Source organism: Rhineura floridana, chromosome 11 (assembly GCF_030035675.1).
Source record: "Rhineura floridana isolate rRhiFlo1 chromosome 11, rRhiFlo1.hap2, whole genome shotgun sequence".
NCBI lineage: Eukaryota > Metazoa > Chordata > Lepidosauria > Squamata > Rhineuridae > Rhineura > Rhineura floridana.
The window spans coordinates 568,888-589,065 of record NC_084490.1 but is presented as its reverse complement, the minus strand read 5'-3'; the positions used below and the strand labels follow the sequence as shown (position 1 = coordinate 589,065).

Here is a 20,178-nt window from a genome sequence, read left to right as displayed (position 1 = left end):
CATTGAGTTTGGGTTGGAGGGTTTTGGGGTTGAAGGGAGCAAATGTGGGTGGATCACAGTGACAAAAGAAGGGGGGCAATTTCAGCCCTCATCAGCTCATCCACGTTCCTTTACTCTGCTTGGTGGGTTGAACGGCTGCCCAGGAGGGTGCGGGGTGGAAGCCGTGGGCTCAGCTACAAGTGACGGCAGCAGCAAGAGTCCCTGTGTGCATCCCTTGTCCACATGCGTGCATAGAAGAGGCTGCTCCATTTGGGGTACGCATCCTGTGCCAAGCAGGCTCTTAAATCTGCTCAGCTTTTGAGGGTTGTCTCCCTGAGGTGGGGTTTGGGTTTGCCTGAGCAGAACATAAATATTTATATATAACATTTGTACATCTCAAATCCTGAGGGAGAAGTCCTATAACTAAGAGGTGTGTTTGGAATCTGGTGGGAGTTGTAGTCCAAACCATCTGGAGGGTGCAAGGTTGGCGAAGGCTGTAGTAAGGGGATGACTAGAATGGGCTTTTCAGGATCTGGTGGGTTCAATCCTACAGCTATGCAAAATTTGCCCTGGGGGTTCATTTCATTCATTCTTTGGCGATCACTCGTGGCTGAGTATGCATAGTTATAAGATGGGGGATACTTGCCTCAGCAATACGACAAGTGAGAAGGATCTTGGAATTGTCTTTGATCACAAGCTGAATATGAGCCAACAGTACGATGTGGCTGCAAAAAAGCCAAATGCTATATTAGGCTTCGTTAACAGAAATATAGTTTCCAAATCGTGTGAAGTATTAGTTCCCCTCTATTCAGCACTGGTTAGGCCTCATCTTGAATACTGTGTCCAGTTCTGGTCTCCACACTTCAAGAAGGATGCAGACAAACGAACGGGTTCAGAGGAGGGCAACAAGGATGATCAGGGGACTGGAAACAGCCCTATGAGGAGAGATTGAAAGAACTGGGCATTTTTAGCCTGGAGAAGAGAAGACTGAGGGGTGATATGATAGCACTCTTCAAGTACAGGAATACCCGGCTATACAGACCTTCACTTTATGGACACTCTCGAGTACGGACATATAGTAGCACCATTCCCCTGTTTACGTACTTCGCTTCACAAGAACAGACACTTAACCTTTGGTTGTGGCCTGTTCTTTCAGTGAGGGGTGGAAAGAGACACGACCGCAAATCAGCTGGGAGGTGCGGCAGCGCAGCAGCAGAGGCTTTAGCGTGGGGCTTTGAGGCTCCGCGTGAAGGAGAGAGGTGGCACAGTGGTGGCACAAGTGAAAAAAGGTAGTGCTTCACTTTAAGTACATTTTCGGTTTACGTACTTGCTTGGGACCCATTGTGTACATTAATGTGGAGTATTCCTGTACTTGAAAGGTTGCCACACAGAGGAGGGTCGGGCTCTCGATCGTCCCAGAGTGCAGGACACGGAATAATGGGCTCAAGTTGCAGAAAGCCAGATTTCAACTGAACATCAGGAAAAACTTCCTAACTGTTAGAGCCATACGACAATGGAACCAGTGACCTAGAGAGGTAGTGGGCTCTCCGACACTGGAGGCCTTCAAGAGGCAGCTGGACAGCCATGTGTCAGGAATGCTTTGATTTGGATTCCTGCATTGAGCAGGGGGTTGGACTTGATGGCCTTATAGGCCCCTTCCAACTCTACTATTATATGATTCTATGAGTAAGATTGTCTTCCAAGATAAGGTCTTTAAAGGTGGGTCAGTAAGTGATTGTGGAGGCCAATTCTGCATCCACACAGCCTCCCACAGATGGAAGATGGTTGCCATGAGGATTTGTTTGACGTGCCTTCCGCTCAGCTCGCCTATTCCGTTCGCTCTGTATTCGTGCTTCTTCGAAGTCCATAGCACCTTTGATAATAGCTGACCTCTATATCTGGGACGACTTGCTTCCCCCATCTTTTGCAATGGGACGCTCCCAGCCGAGTCTCGCCCAATGAGCGCCAGTGCCGGCGTTCGGGCGTGCCTCCCGGCCTCTTCCATTGCTCCCCTGAGCGGGGGGAGTCATATCCCCTGCTGTGGCTCACGCGATTGGTCGCGCCCAGCGCCTGACCTGCCAAGGGCGTCGGGAGGTGGGGTCATTTGCTGCGTCGGCTCTGCAAGCAGCAGCTCGGAGAGGGGGTTTCTGTGATAGCTTGCTGTCGGGGTTTCTCCAGCACCGGCCATGGTTTCCCTTTTGTGCTGTGGGCCAAAGATGGCCGCTTGCGGGATTGTGATCAGCGCTTGGGGGGTCATTATGCTGGTAAGCAGGAGGGGACGAGGGGCGCGCGTGTGAACTCCCTGATGCGTGTACGAGGAAGTGATTGTGCTTACAGGGAGGAATCGGGGGTGACGGAGGTCGGCCGGGTGGCTGCCGGTCAGTTTGTGCCGCTTTTCTCTCACTCCACCCAACCCCCTATTTAACCCAGTTTTCAGCTCCGGATTCCTTAATCTGGAGTAACCGCCACCCGGACTGTTGTACCGATAGTGGGTAATTCGGAGCGAAGAGCGGGGCCGAGCCCAGGGCGACAGCCAACCTTAGCGAAGCGCCTTTTGGGTTAGGGTTGGGTTAGACAACGCCCCCGCCTGTAAAGAGACACGGGGGGCGGGAGAGCCCCTTCGCCCCCGTTGTGGGGTGGTAGTGGTGCCCCATCCCATTTATGAATGAAACCCCTCCCTGGTGCTTTTTAGTGGGGGGAGGGGGCACCGCTCTCTCTTTCCCTCCCCCCACTTCCTCCTTCAGGACTAGCTTCCCCAATAGCAGCTGGAAAGGGTGACATCGGCGGCTCAGGCGGGCATCACTCACCGGGAGAGCCTCTCCTGGCCTCCCTCTCCTCTCCTCAGCCAGACTGCCTAAACTGGGACTGGAAGTTATGGCTTGCTTTTGAACCGGGGGATTCTGCCGCTCCAATATACCCTCGTTATCCTGGCTCCGCTGGCCTGTGGGTGCCCCTTGGATGGGCTTTGCCCGATCCTCTTCCTTGTAGCCAGCCGGGGCAGGTAATGGGAGCTGCCAGGTCTGCCTTCAGCAAGAAGTTCTTGTGTAAACAGTAGAGGATGCGGAAGCATGTGCACAGAGCGGCAGCTTGTCTCTATCGGGGGAAGGCAGGCTACCTCCAGGATGCAAACGTGCCTTTTTTCAAGGCTGTGTGTGTGTCTCACCAGACAGCATTCTGGGGAGCTCAGGGTTTGCCAAACGCTGAGAGACCGGGGAGGTTTTTTTTAAGAACGCGTAAGAGAATGTTCACCAGCAGCCCATGCCACCATTTGAGAGCTGGATTGCAGCTGAGGGTGCCTGGACCGAAGGGGGTCCCAGGAGCATCCTCTGGGGTCACTCTGCCTTTCTCTCTCTCTCTCTGTGGAGACTGCAGTTGGCTCTTTGTTATGGGGGGGCCTGGAGGAGCCCTTGCTTCCTCCCCAAAGACTCCCGAACTCTTCCAACTTTTCTCTGCTCAGGTTCTGCTGGGGATCTTCTTCAACGTCCACTCGGCTGTTCTGATTGAAGATGTTCCCGCCACTGAGGAGGACTTCAAGTGAGTTAAGGGAGGTGGGGGGAGCCTTGCAGGGGGGGAATTGGAGCCACTCCTCCCCCCTTTTTTATTTCTAGGGCAGCTCAGCTCAAGGGCTCAGGGGGGCTTGTCCTTCCCTTGCTGCTGCTTCTGCCAGGTGCCCAGCACCACCTGCTGTTTCCAGAGCCCCTGCCGCCACCACCCCGGTCCTTATGAGATTGTGTGTGCGGACGTGGTCCATGGCCACAAGGCAGCCAGAGGAAGCGTGGCTATAGATGCTGGAGGAATTGAGACGGGGGGAGTCATCGAGAGGAGGCAGCAGAGGCCTTGTAGGGTTTACGCAGCCCCTGGGGTCCAGACCTGCGGGGGTGCTGGCTTGGATAAGAGGATCCTGTTGGGAACCGGGGCCTGACCTCTCTCTCTCTCTCTCTCTCTCTCCCCCCTCCCCGGTGCATTTGGTGACAGAGGTGGGCCGGGCAAGATCTATGGCCTCTACGAGCAAGTGAGCTACAACTGCTTCATCGCAGCCGGCCTCTACGTCCTCCTGGGGGGGTTCTCATTCTGCCAAGTGCGTCTCAACAAGCGCAAGGAGTATATGGTCCGCTAATGACACTCCCCGGGCCCTCCTTCCTCTGCCGGAGGGGCCCATGGCTTTTACCTCCCGCTGTTGGGGATGGCGAACCCCCGTCTGTCTCATATTTATTCCCTCTCTGGGCACTGGGGGTCCATTTTGGGGATATTCAGAAGTGCTGATTCCCAAGGGCATCTTCAGATCCCAAGTTAGGATTTTGGCTCTGCAGGTGGGGAAGGAGGGTGGGTGGGGGAGGGATATTTCTCCCCCCTATCTTTTGTGTGGGGGGGTAGTTTCCCAGCTTCTGCAACTTGAACCCCTGTTTTCTGACATAGTTTACCAGGGTCCTGCAATTTGGGGGAGGAAAATATCAAGGCTTCAGCTGTGCCTTAGTTGTCCTCTCCCCTGCCCATCATCTGACCCAGTTCTGCCCATTAATGCCTTCTCTCTGTCCTGTCCTTTCTTCCCCTTTAAAAGGCCAGGAAGTTTCCTGCTTTGTCCTGCTGGTTTTGGCTGAACAAACAGGGATGCCAGTATTGTGTAAATGGCACAGACGCTCTTTCCTGCCCCCCCCCCAGTGGTATGTGGACAGTGAAAACACACACACACACACAGCCTCTCCCTATTTTATGTTTGTGGGATCTTCTGGGAGTTATTGCAGGGCCGTTTGTCCACACAGCAATCAAATAGCCAGTCCATTCCAGTTACAGTCTTGTGTGTCTCTCCTGATTCTGTTTTTGATGTTTATCTTCAGTGTTTCTTGTGCAAACTTTGGTTCTTGATGGCTGGGAAGAATTGGGTGCATGTGTGAGCTACGTTGTTTGGCCCAAGGCATGACTTGTGAACTCATTCTGCTCTCTGATTTGGTCAGGTCCCCCGCCCCTTGCTAGCCCATGGAGTTCTGGAATCAGTTGCTCATACCAGTGTGCAGAGCGACCTTAACACTGACTTATTTGGGTCCTGCCATGTGAAGGCTGGCCTGAATGCTGCTGCTCAGAGTAATGGATTTAAGAGCTGGCCAGTTTTATAACATGGTCCTGTCCCTGGAGTGCCCTTTTTGCTGGGTTCTTGCCCTTTAATCAGGAGGCGGGGTAAGAAAAGGAAGAGGAAGCGGCCCCTTGACTCTGTGGGGCGGTTGGAGGCTGTAGAGGTGGCAGCTGCTTGTCTGCACATAGGGACTCACATGTTGAAAGTTGTTCTGTCTCTGTTTGATCACCTGTGCAATAAACAGCATTTGATCCGTGTGGGCTGATTTCTATTTCTCTTCCTGGGTTCCTCCTCTTTTGGGCAGGGTGGGGTGGCAGTGGCTGATGAGGCTGTTAGTCCTGCACTTCTCTGCACTTGGCTTCCAGGAAGAGAGGAGAGTGTGTGACAACAGAAGAACTTCATAGAAACAGACATGTAGAGTTGGAAGGGGCTTATAAGGTCATCGTCCAACCCTCTGCTCATTGCAAGAGTCCAGCTTAAATCATCCTCAACAGATGGCTCTGCAGCTGCCTCTTGAAGGCCTCTACGTTGGAGAGCTCACCACCTCCCTAGGTCATTGGACCCATTGTCATATCGCTCTAACAGTTAGGAAGTTTTTCCTGATGTTCAGTTGACATCTGGCTTCCTGCAGCTTGAGCCTGTTATTCCGTGTCCTACACTCTGGGACGATCAAGAAGAGATCCCGGCCCTCCTCTGTGTGACAACTTTTCATGTACTTGAAGAGTGCTATCATCTCTCCCCTCAGTCTTCTCAAGGTGAAACACCCAGTTCTTTCAGTCTCCTCACAGGGCTTTGTTTCCAGTCTCCTGGTCATCGTGTGAACCTGTTCCAGTGTATCTGCATCTTTCTTAAAGTGTGGTGTCCATCACTGGACGCAGTACTCAAGATGAGGCCTAACCAGTGCCCAATAGAGGGGAACCAATACTTCATGTGCTTTGGAAACTATACTTCTGTTAATGCAGCCTAAAATAGCATTTGCCTTTTTTGCAGCCACATCACGCTGTTTGCTCATATTCAGCTTGTGATCAATTTCAAGATCCATCTCACATGTAGAATTGCTGAGCCAAGTATCCCCCATCTTATAACTGTACACTTGGTTTCTTTTACTGAAGTATAGAACTTTGCGCCTATCTCTTAAATTTCATTATGTTGTTTTCAGCCCAATGCTCCAGCCTATAAAGGTCCCTTTGAATTTTGTTTCTTTCTTCCGGGGTATTAGCTCTCCCTCCCAACTTTGTATAATCTGCAAATTTGATAAGCATTCCTTGCACCTCCTCCAGGCTGACTGGTCTGCAGTTCCCAGGTTCCTCCTTTTTGAATATAAAGACAACATTAGCCCTCCTCCAGTCATCTGGCACTTCACCCATCCTCATGATTTCGCAAAGATAGTAAGACAGTGGTTCCAAGAGTTCTTCAGCCAGTTCCTTCAATACTCTAGGATGCAGTTCATTGGGCCCTGGAGATTTGAACTCATTCAAAGAGAGTAGGTATCATTTGACCATTTGCCTGTCAGTCTCAAGCTGCAATCCTGTCCCTTCAACTTCACATTTACCAGGAGGATCATAGATCATCTTTTGGGCGAAGTCTGATCCACAGTAGGAATTGAGCACTTTTTCTTTATCATCTGTTATCATTTTACCACCCTCATTGAGTAGCTGTACCACCATTCCTTTTCTCTCTTTTATCATGCATACCTAAGAAAGCTTTTTTGTTGCTTTTGGCATTTCTCGGTAGCCTCAGCTTGTTCTCAGCTTTATCCTTCCTAATGCCATCCCTGCAATTCTGTGCTGCCTGACTGTACTCTTCCTTTGTGGCCTGGCCTTCCTTCCATTTCCTGTATGTCTTTGTTTTCAGGCCATCTCTAAGCTTTGTGTGAAGCCAAATTGGCTTCTTTTGCTGTCTTCCGTCAAGGAAAACAGGTGGAATTGTTGGCTATTGTGTCTTTAGAATTTTATTTTTTTAGAAACCACCCATCTTGGACTCCTTTTCTGATTAGGGGTGCTTGCCATGGAATCTTACTTATCGTTGTTCTGAGTTTATTAAAATCAGCTTTCCTGAAGTCCAGGGTATGCTTATAGCTACCTTCAGCCTTTGCTTCCATTTAAATCAAGAACTCGAAGTATAACATGGTCTCTTTTCCCCAGAGTTCCCATAATTGCCACTTCACTAAGTCATCTTTATTGGTTAGAATTAAGTCCAGGATGGCTGGTCCTTTAGTTGCTTCCTTCACTTTCTGTAGGAGAAAGTTATCTCTAACACAAGTCCTAATTGTATGATGTACTGTATTTTATTGTATATTGTTTTGTGAGTTATTTTTTTGAGTTTTGCTTGGTATATTTTGATTTTTCTTTTTGTACTGTGATCTTTATTCTGTATGTTTTTGAGATTTTTTTCTTGTAAGTTGCTTTGAGTTTCATTCTGAAAAAAGAAGTAACTAATATAAATAAATAAATAAGCCAGGAATTTCTTGGAGGGACTGCGTTCGGCAGAATTTAACACATATCGGGGTTACTGAAGTCCCCTATTACTACTACATAATGCCTCCTTGAAAAATTAGCAGTTCGCTTTTCAACAGTTTCATCCTTCTCTTCTCCTTGATTGGGTGGTCGGTAATAGATCCAACATGTTCCTTTTATTCCTTGCCCCATTTTTGTTAATCCAGATGCTGTTGGTGCTCCTACCAAGCTTATCCTCCTCTGTTTCTGTGTAGAGATATATTTTTTAAACATAGTGTGATTCCGCCTCCCTATCCTGTTCTCTGGGAGCAAGTTATATTCTTCAATCGCTGTATTCCAGTCATGGGAGTACAAATTTAAACATATACATTAATGTAAGTTGTCCAAATAAGATATTCAATTGAGAATGACAATAATAAGATATATATTCAAATGTAGAAAGGACAGTAAGATCTGCAGACCACCGAGTCGTGGATGGTGGGCTGTGCGTTTGTCCTTCTGACCTTGAAGTATGCCTGTCTACAACCAGAAGGGCCTGCAGGATCCACTTTTCTTACCCTTCTGTTAGTCCCCACATTACAGGAATATAGAAGTGTGTGAACGTCTGCTAATATAAAGGATTATTCCAAAACAAATTTAATACGGATGATGTTTTCTGTTAATTCCATAGTCTTGGAACAATGCACTATAATCTTAAGTAATGGGACTTAGAAGCTTGTAGTCTTCATGGGGTGGTGAAAGGGCTGTGGCTCAATGGCGGAGTGTCTGCTCTACTTGCAGACCTTTCCCAGGTTCAGTCCCGGACAGCATCTCGGTAGGGTTGGGAGAGACTCCCTGCCTGAATCCTGGAGAGCTGTTGCTGCCAGTCAGTGTAGAGGAGCATAAGGCAGCTGCCCGTGTCCCTGTCATTATAATGGGGGTGTCTAGTGCTGACAGCACAGGAGATGCAGCTGTCTAAAAAGCCCAGCGGGGGACTGCCTTCCCTTTTGACACGATGGGCATTTTCTGGAGATGTTATTGGGCGCCGCTTAGGAACGCGAGAGGAGGCCTGTTGGGTCGGATTAACGGACTTCCGTGGTGACTGACGGCCCTGGCAGCAGCCTCAGGGCCATCCGTCCTCCCCTTCCAAAGCCCTGCGCCATGTCTTGTGGTGGGGGGTTCCGTACGCTTCCCTGAGAGACAGAGCGAGGTTCGGTTTGGTTTCTATTTTATGCTTAACTGAATTCTGTCTCCTTTTGGGAAGTGGGGTGGGCGTCTCATGTCTAAATCGAGGGAGGGGGTCTTGCTGTGGAGGGTGGTAGTCACAGCAACTCCCACCGAGTCTTGAGTCCTCCACTGCCTAGACGGATCAAAAGGTGGCCTGAGAGGCTGGGGGGAAGGCTCCGCCCCCTTGGCCAGGGAGGAGGGGAAGGGCCGAACGACGCTTCTCTGTCGACCCCGCTTCCGATTGGGCAGGAGGGTTCCCACGTTCCGCCGCCAGACCATCCGGGCGGGAGGGCTTCTACCATAGAGCGCTGAGGAAGGAGTTCCAGCCCCTGTTGCTGCCCATAGAGCAGAGCTTGGAAAAGTTACTTTTTTGAACTACAACTCCCATCAGCCCCAGCCAGCATGGCCACTGGATTGGGCTGATGGGCGTTGTAGTTCAAAAAAGTAACTTTTCCAAGCTCTGCCATAGAGTATGAGCGACGGCGGGAAGGCTAGAAGGAGGCCTCTGTAGGCGGACCATAGAGAGAGGAAGCGCGCGAAGGAGAGCCTGCGAGTCCCCATGGAGACCAGGGGGCGGGCGGGCGCGGGACCATAGAGGGCCCGGGAAGCGCGGCGGCGGAGCAGCCCGGTCTTCTCGCCTGCCCCGGCTCGGCGGCAGCGGGGACCGCGATGACCTCGGCCTCCACCAAGGTACCGGCGGGGAATTGAGGGGGGAGGCACCGCGAGCGCACAGGATTATGGGAGGGGGCGGCTCTGTAACTCCCGAACCTCTTGGAGGAGGAGAGTGTTCCTGAGGATGGACAGAGTGCGGCGGCCTGATCGTCCCCCGTGTCGGCGGTGATGATGTAGCGCCGCCAAAATCAGGTGGCAGCAAGTGGGGGAGGGGAGTTCGCGGCCATTCCTGTGGCCCCTCCCCCCGTTTCCTGCCCCTTTTCCTTCCAGTGGATCGAAGTTCTCAGTCTTATGGGGTGGGGAGTCGGTTTCTTCCTTTCTTTTCTTAAAACGCGGAGTTTTCAAGGGCCCCCGCCCCGGAAGGCCCCGCCCCTCTGCCCCTGCTTGCGGGCTGGGGAGGGGAGAAGCCCTCTGCACAGGCTCAGAGGCACTTTGGCATGGCTTCATCCTGCTTGGCTCCCACGGAGTTCGGGTGAGGGGTGATTCCTACGTGCGCCCCCTCCCCGTTTCCACAGTGACTTTCGGGGAGGGGCTGCTTCCCTCCCGCTCCTCCGCACCCCCTTCGCTGCCCGTCCACCCTCGTAGGGGGTGACGGGACTTGCAGGTGCCTGCCGCTTCTCCCCAGCGCCCCTAACCCGTTTCTTGGCGCGCCTTCCCAGGTGGGGGAGATCTTCTCTGCCGCTGGCGCTGCCTTCACCAAGCTAGGCGAACTGACGATGCAGCTGCACCCCGTGGCCGACTCCTCGCCAGCCGGGTGAGCCCCCCCCCAGGAGGGAGGGAGGGACGGCGGGGGGGAGACGCGCCTTTTTTCTGTAAGGGGATGCATGTGTTTTTGTGGGGGGAGAGGGAACCCACCTCGGGGACTCTAGTGCGCCCTCCCCCCCCCGTTTTAGTCCACCTGCATGCTCCGGCTCCAGTCCTGAGTGTAGCGCCTTGTGCGCGAGCTCCCTCGGCCCAGGGCAGACGCTGCTAAGCCAAACGGGCCTAGCAGGCGTCTCACTCTGAACTCCCCAAAGCAGCCCCAGCCTCGGCTCCAGGCTCTCATCCCCAAGCAATGCAGAGCTCTCTCTGTGCGGGGGGGGGAAGAGTGTCTTAGAGGAGTGGACCAGGGAGGGTGGGTTGTATGCATTTGGGGGTGGGTCTTCGCTGGGTGTCCCAGGCAGCAGTAGGGATGGGAGGAACACTTCTGCGCGGGGGGGGGGGTTTAGCAGTGGAAGAGGCTTCCCTCGGAGCATCCTGACCCCCGTCCCTCCCCAGGGCCAAATGGACCGATGCGGAGATCTCCTTGTTACGGGCAGCCGTCCAGCGTTTTGGAGATGACCTAAACCGCATCAGCGCGCTCATCAAAGACCGGACTGTGTAAGGGGTGGGGCCTGCGGGCGGGGCGGGGTCTTTGCTGTACCGCCCAGAGAGGCTGTTCTGTAGGGCAGCTAGAGAAGGACCCCTAGGGCTGGGGCTTTGGGGGCCAAGGGGGAGAGGGTCAGCTGGGGGTTATATTTCCTTTTTGCCTCGCTGCCCTCTGAAGGAGCCCCTCCCCAACCCCCTCCTGCCACAGCCCTGCATGGTAGGTCAGGCTAACAGCAGGGGACTGGCCCAAGGTCAGCCAGCAGGGGCCTGAAGAGGCATCCTGAGGCGGGTTCCCTAATCGCTACCCCACCCATCGCCCTTGTCTAGGGAAGCCCTGTGTGTGCGCATGCGTGTAAGAGTGCATGTGGAAACTCCCCACACCTCTGACCTCTTTCTCCCCCCCATCTCCCCCAGTGCCCAGCTGAAAGGAGCAGCCAAGCGGAAGGCCTATGAGGACAGTGGGCTGCCCCTCCCCACCGAGTCCCCCAAGAAAGGGGCCCGCAAGGGGCAGCAGCCGCCGCTGCCGCAGCAGGGTGCCCCCTCTGCCCAGGGGTTGGGGGGCCTTCCTGACCCCTCGACTCCAACTGTGAAGAAACAGAAAGCCTCTGGTGAGTGCAGAGGAGCAGGAGGCAGAAGGGCTATGCAGGCCTCTCGTGTCTGTCTCTCTCGGGTGGGGTGGGGTCCCCTGTGTCCCCCAGCACAGCTGCCTGGGTGGGCACCCCGTCTGAGCTTGATGGGGCTCTCTTGTGCCACCAGATGTGACCCTCAGCGCACTGAATGATGCAGATGCCCACAATGACTTGGTGGATATTGAAGGCTTGGGAGATGCCCCCCCTGCCAAGAAGCTCAATTTCGACCAGGGTAAAGACTGGCCCAGGTGGGGTGGTTCAGGTGGGGGGCTGTTGTCTCTTCCTTCCTCCGTTGGGAATTGGGCCCCACTCTCCTGTCTTGGGCTAGAGAGGAGTGGGGTGGGGTGGGGAGGATGCTGGTTGCAGGGCTGTGCTTCAGGCGTGGGGAGGGGCACATTCGCAGAGGTGCTGGGTGCCTGGGGGGCATGTCTGCAGAAATCAATTGATTGGTTGGGCCGGGCTTTCTCTGTTTCCTTCTCCCAGCGGAATGGGGCTGTGGGGGGCAGCTGTGGCCTTTCAGTGCCTCCCTCCAGCTCCCTGGTCCTTTCTCTCTCTTTTCCAGACAGCCTGAATTTGGACTCTGGATTCCTCATGGCCCCTGGCACGGAGTTGCCCCTCCTCTCCCGCTGATGGACGGCTTCTCCTGCACCCCCTGGGCTGCCATCTTCCACCTTGGGACCCCTGGAACCACTACTGGCTGTGGCTGCCCCCTCTGGTCACCCCCCTTCCCCTAATCACCCGGCATGTGTGCACTCGCTCTCTGGAATTGCCACCACTCCATCCCATGGACAGTCAACTCTCTCCTCCTCCGCCTTTTATTCCCCCCCCCCGGTATAATGGTCCCTTAAGAGTGTTATTTTATTGTCCTTTTGTGTGGTGGTTGCAATAAACATTGCCTGTCTCTGAGCTCATCTGTGTTGTGTTTTAAGGGTTGGACACAGCTGTGTAATGGGGGGTGAGGAAGCCCCCCCCCCGGCAGTTCTGGGCCCAGACTGCAACATGTACGTAAAACAGAGGTGACCTGCCGCCACCCAAGGGCATGTTGTGTGAGATGGAGAGGTGTTGCGTTCTCTGCCTCAGTTTCCTCCTCCTCCTCTGCCTTGGCTGTCAGGCCCTCTTCTTTTGCTTCCCAGCCCAGGTAAAGGCCGCTTAATACCCCAGCCCAATTTCTTGGCTCCTGCTGTTTGTGCCCACCCCATTGGAGCAGCACAAGCAATACTGGCAGCCAGTTGGGCAGGGCAGTGCCAATATTTATGTGCTGCTACAGCAGGACTGGCGCTGCTTGCTTTGTGTAATGGGGGGCGGTGTTTCCACGGTGTGGGTGTCTGTGGGGCGTCTGGTTTCCATCTTGGGCGAGGGGGCAGGCCCGCTTTCCTCCCTCTGCTCCCCGTCGATGTCCCGGGCACTCGCGTTAACACCACAAAATGGTTTGTGGATTCCTGATTGCCTAACAAACCATGTTGTGCTGCTGGTGCGGGCGCCGGCCTCAGCTCCTTCTGTCCAAGGGGTTGTTGTTGTTGGGGGGGGGAATAGCAGCAGCAGAAAAGGCTCCTGAAGCTCTGGAGCTTTGCTTGCACCCAGAGTGGTCCCAGTCAAGTCACCGGTTCGGCTTTGGATTCTCCTGCACCGTCCCCACGTGCCGACGTTTCAAAATGGAGATAATTCCCAGCAGCCTGTGTGGCACGTGCCAATTTCCACTGGGTGTGTGTATGAAGGGGCAGGGGTGCAGAGGTGGCGGGCTGCTGGGGTGCAGAGGGAGGGAGGAGTGTGGGCAAAGAGCCTGGATTTATGAAACGGAGAAATGGGGGGGGGCTGGGAGAAGCAGCTTAGGGGGGAGGGGGCAGGTTTGGGATGTGTGTGTGAGTGGGGGGCACACAGCCCTAAGGCTAAGGGCAGGAGCAGCTACCAGCACACCGCAGAGGTCGGGAGAGAATGTGCCAAGGAGGCTTTGAGGCACCCAAGGACTGTGACGCAACTCTGGGCACGGAGGAGAAAATGGCCGGGTGGGGTGAGGGGACCGTGGCCAGCTCTGCACCGCAGGCCCTGACAGCACATGGCGCAAGGTGCATCCCCCACCCTCTGGAGCCAACCATTTGCAAACACCCAGTTTCACAACGCAGTTCACATCACGGGGCAGGGAATATATGGGGAGCAGAGCCCTGTACAATTGCGTGCATTCATACGCTCCCAAGCAGCCCCCCCCCTCCAAATGCAGTGGGGGGATTAGGAGAAGAGGCCTGGTCCCTCTCTGGGCAGATTCGATAGGCCGGCTGGCCTGGGGCACCTCGGTGGAAGTGCATCTGGGGGTGGGTCGGAGCCCCCTCTCTCCTGGGGTGCCGATGGCTCTGTAGATATTTGTGCTCAAATCATGCATTTGTCTGCTTGCAGCAGAGATCCCTTTTGTCACTTTGATGTCAGTAGACACTCCTCAATCGTATCTCAGGTACAAAGAAATTAACTCCCCCCCGCCCCCAAAAAAACCATCCTCCAACATTGCTCTGCTAGCTGATGGGTGTGTGTGACAGGGAACGGTCATGAAAGCAGCATTCCTGCTCTTGGAGCACTGTTAAGAGAAGCCCACTCACAGAAAGGCCATGTTCTGCAATGTGCTGGAGCACAAGATTTTTAAGAGGTCTCACACCGTGCCTGCAGTCTGTAGCTGAGCACCCTCTGCATGTGTGTGTGTGTGTGTACAGTTTAAAAAAGGGGTGGGGGCCAAAATGCAAATCTCCTTTGTCATGTTTGTCATTACGCGAAAGTGATCCCTTTGACTCCAATATTGCAGGAATATATAATTTCCCCCTGTGACCCCTACTTCTCTAGCCGGGAGGATAGGGGAAGTGAACTTGCCCCCCCTTTTTTTAGTGGGGCTGAGAGTGTATCAAATGTTGCAAATGGCTGATTAAAAATCTAGAAGTGCCTGGTGGCTTTTATGGGGCAAGCCCTTATGTTCTAAGGTAGGAAGTATACGGTTTGTTTTTTTAAATCTGGAAAATGGAGAAATTGAGGAGGGGGTGTTTGGAAGGCTTGGTTGGGGGGGTGTTGTTTTGTTAAATTCCTGGGTGCAGAACTGAGTTGAAAGGACACCCATAAAATGCAATTCTTGGGGCTTCGGGGACTGGTGGGGCGGGAATTGTATTGGGGCCCAATCATTTTTAATATTTTTTGTTTTGGGGGGTGGATGCTCTGGAGGAATATTTTTCTGGGGATGGGAGCCAAAATTCCACTTCGTTTTTGTGGCTGATTTTTTTTGAGGTGTGGGGGGAAGAATCAAAAGTGGTCCTGCCTGAAAACCTCTCTGGTTCCTTTTGGGGTGTCTGACTTCCCTTTCAGTTGGGCTGCTTCTTCTGATTTTGAGGGCAGGGGACCCTTAAATCTCAGGATTCTCAGTGTGGGCGTCTGTTTTCCACACACACCCTCCAGCTCAATCCCTTTATTTTTCAATGAAACATTTGGAGGTTTCCTGAGCCCAATTCCCACCCCCCCATTCCAGGAGGAAAGGTTCGAAGGCTTTGAGGGGAGGATGTGGTGTATTCTGAAAATGACGCATTTCTTTTTAAAGGAGGGGTTCCTTGTTGGGGGCGAGGGGAATGCCTGCTGGGGCTGATATTAATTAATCATGGGGTTGCTTGTGGGCTCTTTGGGGGTCTCCAAGTTATTTCCCTCCGTTGGAAGTGACCCTTGCTTGCTTTCGGGGCTGTTTTTCCCCTCACAGGGTGTGAATTAGGCTATTTTGGTGAGGTCCGATTCCACCCCCTCCTTTGGCACCAGAACTGGACCCTTTTGGTCTGCAAGGCCTTAACAACACAGGGGCCTCCTCTTGGTCTCAGGCTGCTGCCCCCCCACCCCCCATTTTCTGACTCTTGGCAGTCTGGCTCTGGCCTCAGCGGCCTTTTGATGCCTTCCCATTCCTGCACCACAGTGCCACACTGCTAGCCACGGAGGAAACAAACACACCCGGCTCTCCCGGTGATGGTGGTGGTGGTGGAACACTCCTGAGCCCGCCCTGGCCCCCACCCACATCCCTGTGCATCTCCAACTTACCTCCGCTGCTGCCCCATTGCCCCCATCCAGACGCTGGGGGGGTGAGTTTTCCAGAAGCCTTATTTTAGCCCTTAAAAATATTTTACACCACAGAGAGAGCAGGGGGCCCTTGTTGCCACCTAATCCTGGCACACAGCCCTCTCTGGATCCATGCCGCATTTGTCCCCCATCCCCGAAAAAAGAAGAAAAAAATTGTCCCCCCTCTCTGTTCAAACCACAGAAATTGGGGACCCCCTTCCATCTTGCCCCAAATACTTCTCTAAATTTTCCAGGGAATCCAGATATGGAAAAAAATGAAAAAAATAAGAGGGTCCCCCCCACCCCCCCCAAGAGCTGCCAGCCCTTTCCGTGCGATTGTGGAAGGCAACGAGGGAGGGAGAGGGAAAAAAACAGGGTGAACCGAGAAAAGCCTGGCCCCTTTTCCCCCTGCACAACTTTCTACACTTGAATAAACCCCTTTGGGGGGGTTGAAAAAATCTGCAAAAAAATCAGGGGGAAGCCCCAGCACCCCCCTGGAGGTGTGTGAAGTTTGGAGCGGATCTGGGCGACCACTCCCAAGGAAAAAAATAGCTTTTGCACGGCTCTGTCTCCCGCCAGCTTTAACGTCCCCAGCTGACTTTGTCGCGGTGCCAACTTGCAAGGCTGGCTTGGCAGCTGATCAGCTTTTCAAACGGCCACTTTGTCTCTGTACGCAGCACTCATAACTCCACGCCTGGTGCAATCTTCACCTCCCTCAGTCTTGCATCCCCCCCATATCCCGACCCCCCTCTAGACCCTGAGTTCCTGTGCGTGAAGGGCTCTGTATGTGCTTTTTTTAACAGACAAGGCCACAGCATGCAGGCGTGTGTGTTTTGCAAGCTGCCACTGAAGCGCCCGTCTCGAATCTGTTGATGCTAAAGTGCAGACAGGTTTGTAAGGCCGCTCTTTCTTTCTCCTCCCCCACCCCTCTCAAAATGGGTTGAACGGGCACTGCCAAGAACCCTCCCTTCCCTGCGACAGGGTATTGACAGGGCTGTCAGGGCCTGCCCCCACATTGCTAAGGCAGGGTCTGTGGGTGCCTCCACCAATCACATCTGTGTGCCCTCAGCACGTGGAATTCATCCCCCCTCCTCTTAGTGCATCCTGCAAAGGGCTTGCCTGTCTCCAGCAGCAAAGGTCAAAGGGCAGTGACCTCAGCTTGACCTCAGCAGCAGCCAGGCCATAAGGGAAGATGCAGGCTGGCCCTGTGGGGGAGTCCATGGGCACAGCGTTGCTCAACCTGCAGCAGCAGAGGTCCAGGAGCAGAGGCTTTGCAAGGCTGATGGGTCATGCAAGAGTACCTCTGTGCACATGCAGAGTCCCCTCCTGCACCTCAGCTCTGAAGGTATAGGGAGGTGGGGGAGTGCTTGAGCCCCTCTCTGAGATTCCTCTTTCTATTTTGTGTTGCAGGTCCATGGTTCCAGTGCGTACATTTGCCTGGGGAGGGACAAATTTAAAAAGAGAGCGATAGCTCTTGGCTGGTTGCTGCAGCAGCAAATGTTTTAGGGGTTGGGGTTTTTTTTGTGGTGGGCAATACAGCCCTAGTGCACAGGTCATTTTCAGGCATCCTTCCTATTGCATGGTGATTCCCCTCCCCCTAATGCTCTTTAGCTGCCTCAGAAAAAGCTGAACAGAGCTGGGTGGGGGTAACACACCCTTCCACCCAACCCCCAGCACCCTCCAGCTGGTTTGGGCTATCCTCCCAAAGGGGCGTGTGCCAGGCTGGTGCCAAACGCGACACAGGCTGTGTGGCCTCTCTCCTTGGAGCCCTTCCCCCACCGCTGGAAGATGCCGGCCGTGGGACAGACGGCAGGGCCTCTTCTGTGGGTGCATCATATTCTGTGGCCACCCCTCGGTCTCCGGCCTTGTGGGGCATGTGCTTGTCTGCAGGCATGTGTTGCGTCTCCCCCAGCCCAGACACAGGGAAAGCAGGGAAGAAAATAGGGAGAGGGGTTGCTTCAAAATAATTTTATTGAAGAAGTGCAAAATGTCCAGTGGAGCCACAGGGGGCGCGGGAGTGCACTGCTTAAGCAATGCCATTCAATGCCCCGCAACCCCCTCCCCTCTTTCTTAACAGAAAAAAATATATATTTACAGATATGTACAAATTATATAGCATACAAAAATAATCCTGCAACCTCCTCCTCATCAGCAAAATATGGTTTATACAGTATGTGATTATGTTGCGGGAGGATGGGATTCAGGGCCCCCCACCAGTCCATCTTGATGCACAGTTCTTGCCTGGGGTGGGGAGACTGTTGGAGAAGGGGAAAGAACCTCAAAACGATGGTCCTTGGAAACACCCCACTCTTGCTCGCTGCTGGCCTTCCACACCTGTTGAGCTTTGCATGGTCAGCAGACGTTTGTGAGGTGATTTCAGAGAGAGCACTCTGGAAGTGCAACCATTTGCTTATGCTTGGAAGAGGGGACAGGCACACCGCCCCTCCAAAACCCCACATCCATACCCTTGTGTGCGCACATGCAGGGACTAGGGACTGCTTTGTTTTTCAGCTCCACGTTTCAAGAGGAGGACAAGTGAGCCTGGGCCCAGCTGAGGCCCAGAGCGGGTGGGAGAAAGGCCTGCATCCTTGACCTTGTGGGGTGATTTGGGGGACGACACTGCAAACATCTAAGGGCGACTCTCTCCCCCTTTAGGGATGGGGAAGGGCTAGCAAGGAAAGGGGGCTAGTTTTGGAGGAGGGGGCTCCATTTAGGGAACCTCCCCCCAACATTGTACCATCTTTCCCCTTGTTCTGCAAAAGCCTCACAGAACAGAACCCCCCTCCAGCAAAAAACAAAACCTCCTGCTGTATTTTCTAAAGAGGATCCCCTGAACCTCTGAACTTCCCCTCCCCCACAAGCCCCAGCCTTCACTGGCCTCTGGAGGGCCTTCTCCCCATGAACAAACGCCAGTTCCGAGCATAACCAAGCCCCACATCTCTAGGGTGAGGGGTGTGTGTGTGTGTGCACGTGCGGGGGGGGGGGGTCCAACGTCCAAGGCAACTCGAGCCCTCGCAGCAGAAGAGGTGCCCTTTACTGTTACCTGCAGGGCCAGAGGGGGTGGCTATGGGGCTGGGGGGGGGGTGCCGGGGACCCCAGCCACAAACAACTTCTTTGGGGGAGAGTCAACGTCCAGTCCTCCTGTGGAAAGAGCAGACATGTGGATGAAAGGGCGAATCAACGTCACCCCCCCCGGTTACACCTACACCTCCAAAATGCCCCCGCCCCACCCCCACGAATGAGATGGGCTCTTCCCCCCATCTTGCCCTTGCCACCCTTCCCCCATAGACTCCCTTCACCTTTCCTCTTAAGGGTTTCCAGGATGGAGGGGTCCTTGTGCTTGGGGGAGCCTGGAGGGGGGGAGCGGATGGGGTCAAAGGTCGTGCTAGGTCAGGGACAGAGAGCAAGGCCCTCTCCCACCTCCACAGCCTCCCCAAATAGATGCTGCTCCTCCCCATCCTACCTCTGCCCCCAACTCACCTCTGGAGATGCCAAGAGTTGGGGGTCACAGCACTGGGGGAACTTGAGAACTGGGGGAGGGAGAGAAAGTTAGCGGGGCTTGCCCCTCTCCCTTCCACCGGCCCCAAGTTGTCCCCCCAAGTACTAGGGAGGCGGCGGGCTCTGCAACACTGGAGGCAGCTGGCGGCCCCCTGCCGGGGATGTTTTGAGTTGGATTCATGCACTGAGCAGGGGATCGGACTCGATGGCCTCAGAGGCCCCTTCCGACTCTACGAGGCCATGATTCTAAGAGCCAGCCCCCCCGTGTAGCCTCCGCCCCTGGCCCCGAACCCCACACTCCGCACTCACCCCGTCGATGGCCCCCGGGCCGGGGCTGCTACCGTCGAGGCGCGCCCTACAAAGGCAGGAGAAGCTGATGCGGCAGCCTCGGGCTGGGTCCCGTCTCGCCCCGCCCCCCTGCAAACCCCGTTCACAGCCGGGGGTAGGGAAGCCCGGGGGGGGGAGGCACCCCTGCTCACCCCCAGCCCACTCTCCAGGCAGACGTGCCGGCGGCAGCTCCTCGCGGGCCCTGTCGCCTCCTCCAAGGGCAGGGGCTGCAAGGAGGCGGGAAAATGGGGAGGGGGCGCTCAGCTGCCTGGCGGGCTCGGGGCGCCGCTCCCTCGGCCGGCTCCTCCGTCTCTCCCTCCCTCCTCTCCTCTCTTCCTGGAGGGCCCCGGCAGAAGCGGGGCGTCGTTGGCTCTGCGCAGGGCTCCCCCGCCGGGCTCCACCTCCATGCGCTCTATGGAGCCGCGGGCCGTCTCTCGCATCCCAGCCGCCCCTCGCGGGGGTCCCCTCCCCACCTGCTCTCCCGTGCAGCAAATACTAGTTCCCAGCAAGGGGGGGGGCGGGCGAGGGGGAGGAGAGCCTTCCACGGATACTTGCAGCCCCTGCAGCAGCGCCCCCAGTGGTCGCGGGGAGGAAGTGCACGTGGAGGAGGATGCGTGGATTCCCCGCTGGTGCGTGCTCTTGCGCCTCTTGGCTGCCGCGTTCGGAAACTGCCGTTTTGCAAAGCAAGCCTCGCCGGACCGAGAAGGGGCCACGCCACGCGTGACCGGCGGGTGGGGGGGAGCCATCCAAAGCGGCAGAGAGAGGTGGCGAAGGCAGCTCCCACCCCAACCGGAAGGATTTTGCTCCAACGCGGAGGCGAGCGAGGGGACCGCAGGAGAACACGGGGCTTCTCCCCTAACCCGCGAAAGTTGGGGTGCGTCCCCGCCTTTGACTGGAGCCCCGTTCAGCCATTAGCTTCCTGGAGTGGGGGGGG

At 54.8% G+C, this 20,178-nt stretch overlaps 2 protein-coding genes across 7 annotated transcripts; both read left to right on the top strand.

Annotated features, from left to right (window-relative positions):
• Positions 1-1,983: 1,983 nt before the first annotated feature.
• Positions 1,984-4,189, top strand: RNASEK (ribonuclease K). The gene is made up of 3 exons (XM_061590009.1): positions 1,984-2,243; positions 3,437-3,513; positions 3,955-4,189. The coding sequence occupies exons 1-3, from the start codon at positions 2,166-2,168 to the stop codon at positions 4,094-4,096; spliced, it is 297 nt and encodes a 98-aa protein (XP_061445993.1). The 5' UTR covers positions 1,984-2,165; the 3' UTR covers positions 4,097-4,189.
• Positions 4,190-9,153: 4,964 nt separating this feature from the next.
• Positions 9,154-12,263, top strand: C11H17orf49 (chromosome 11 C17orf49 homolog). Of its 6 annotated transcripts, none has more exons than XM_061590329.1 (6): positions 9,157-9,399; positions 10,041-10,135; positions 10,639-10,740; positions 11,143-11,336; positions 11,485-11,619; positions 11,920-12,263. In XM_061590329.1, exons 1-6 carry the CDS (start codon positions 9,379-9,381, stop codon positions 11,985-11,987), a joined length of 615 nt encoding a protein of 204 aa, XP_061446313.1. In that variant the 5' UTR covers positions 9,157-9,378; the 3' UTR covers positions 11,988-12,263. The 6 variants fall into 6 exon arrangements, with proteins under 6 accessions (XP_061446317.1, XP_061446318.1, XP_061446313.1 ...); XM_061590332.1 differs by having other exon boundaries at positions 9,160-9,399; positions 11,485-11,589; positions 11,924-12,014; XM_061590330.1 differs by having other exon boundaries at positions 9,166-9,399; positions 11,485-11,589.
• Positions 12,264-20,178: the final 7,915 nt, after the last annotated feature.

Excerpts from the sequence above, each read along its gene's own strand:
- RNASEK (XM_061590009.1), top strand. The coding sequence starts at position 2,166 with ATGGTTTCCCTTTTGTGCTGTGGGCCAAAGATGGCCGCTTGCGGGATT. Across the intron at positions 2,244-3,436 it reads CTTGGGGGGTCATTATGCTG|GTTCTGCTGGGGATCTTCTT; the intron begins GTAAGCAGGAGG and ends TTCTCTGCTCAG. Across the intron at positions 3,514-3,954 it reads GCCACTGAGGAGGACTTCAA|AGGTGGGCCGGGCAAGATCT; the intron begins GTGAGTTAAGGG and ends ATTTGGTGACAG.
- C11H17orf49 (XM_061590329.1), top strand. The coding sequence starts at position 9,379 with ATGACCTCGGCCTCCACCAAG. Across the intron at positions 11,337-11,484 it reads GAAGAAACAGAAAGCCTCTG|ATGTGACCCTCAGCGCACTG; the intron begins GTGAGTGCAGAG and ends TTGTGCCACCAG. Across the intron at positions 11,620-11,919 it reads GCCCAGGTGGGGTGGTTCAG|ACAGCCTGAATTTGGACTCT; the intron begins GTGGGGGGCTGT and ends TCTCTTTTCCAG.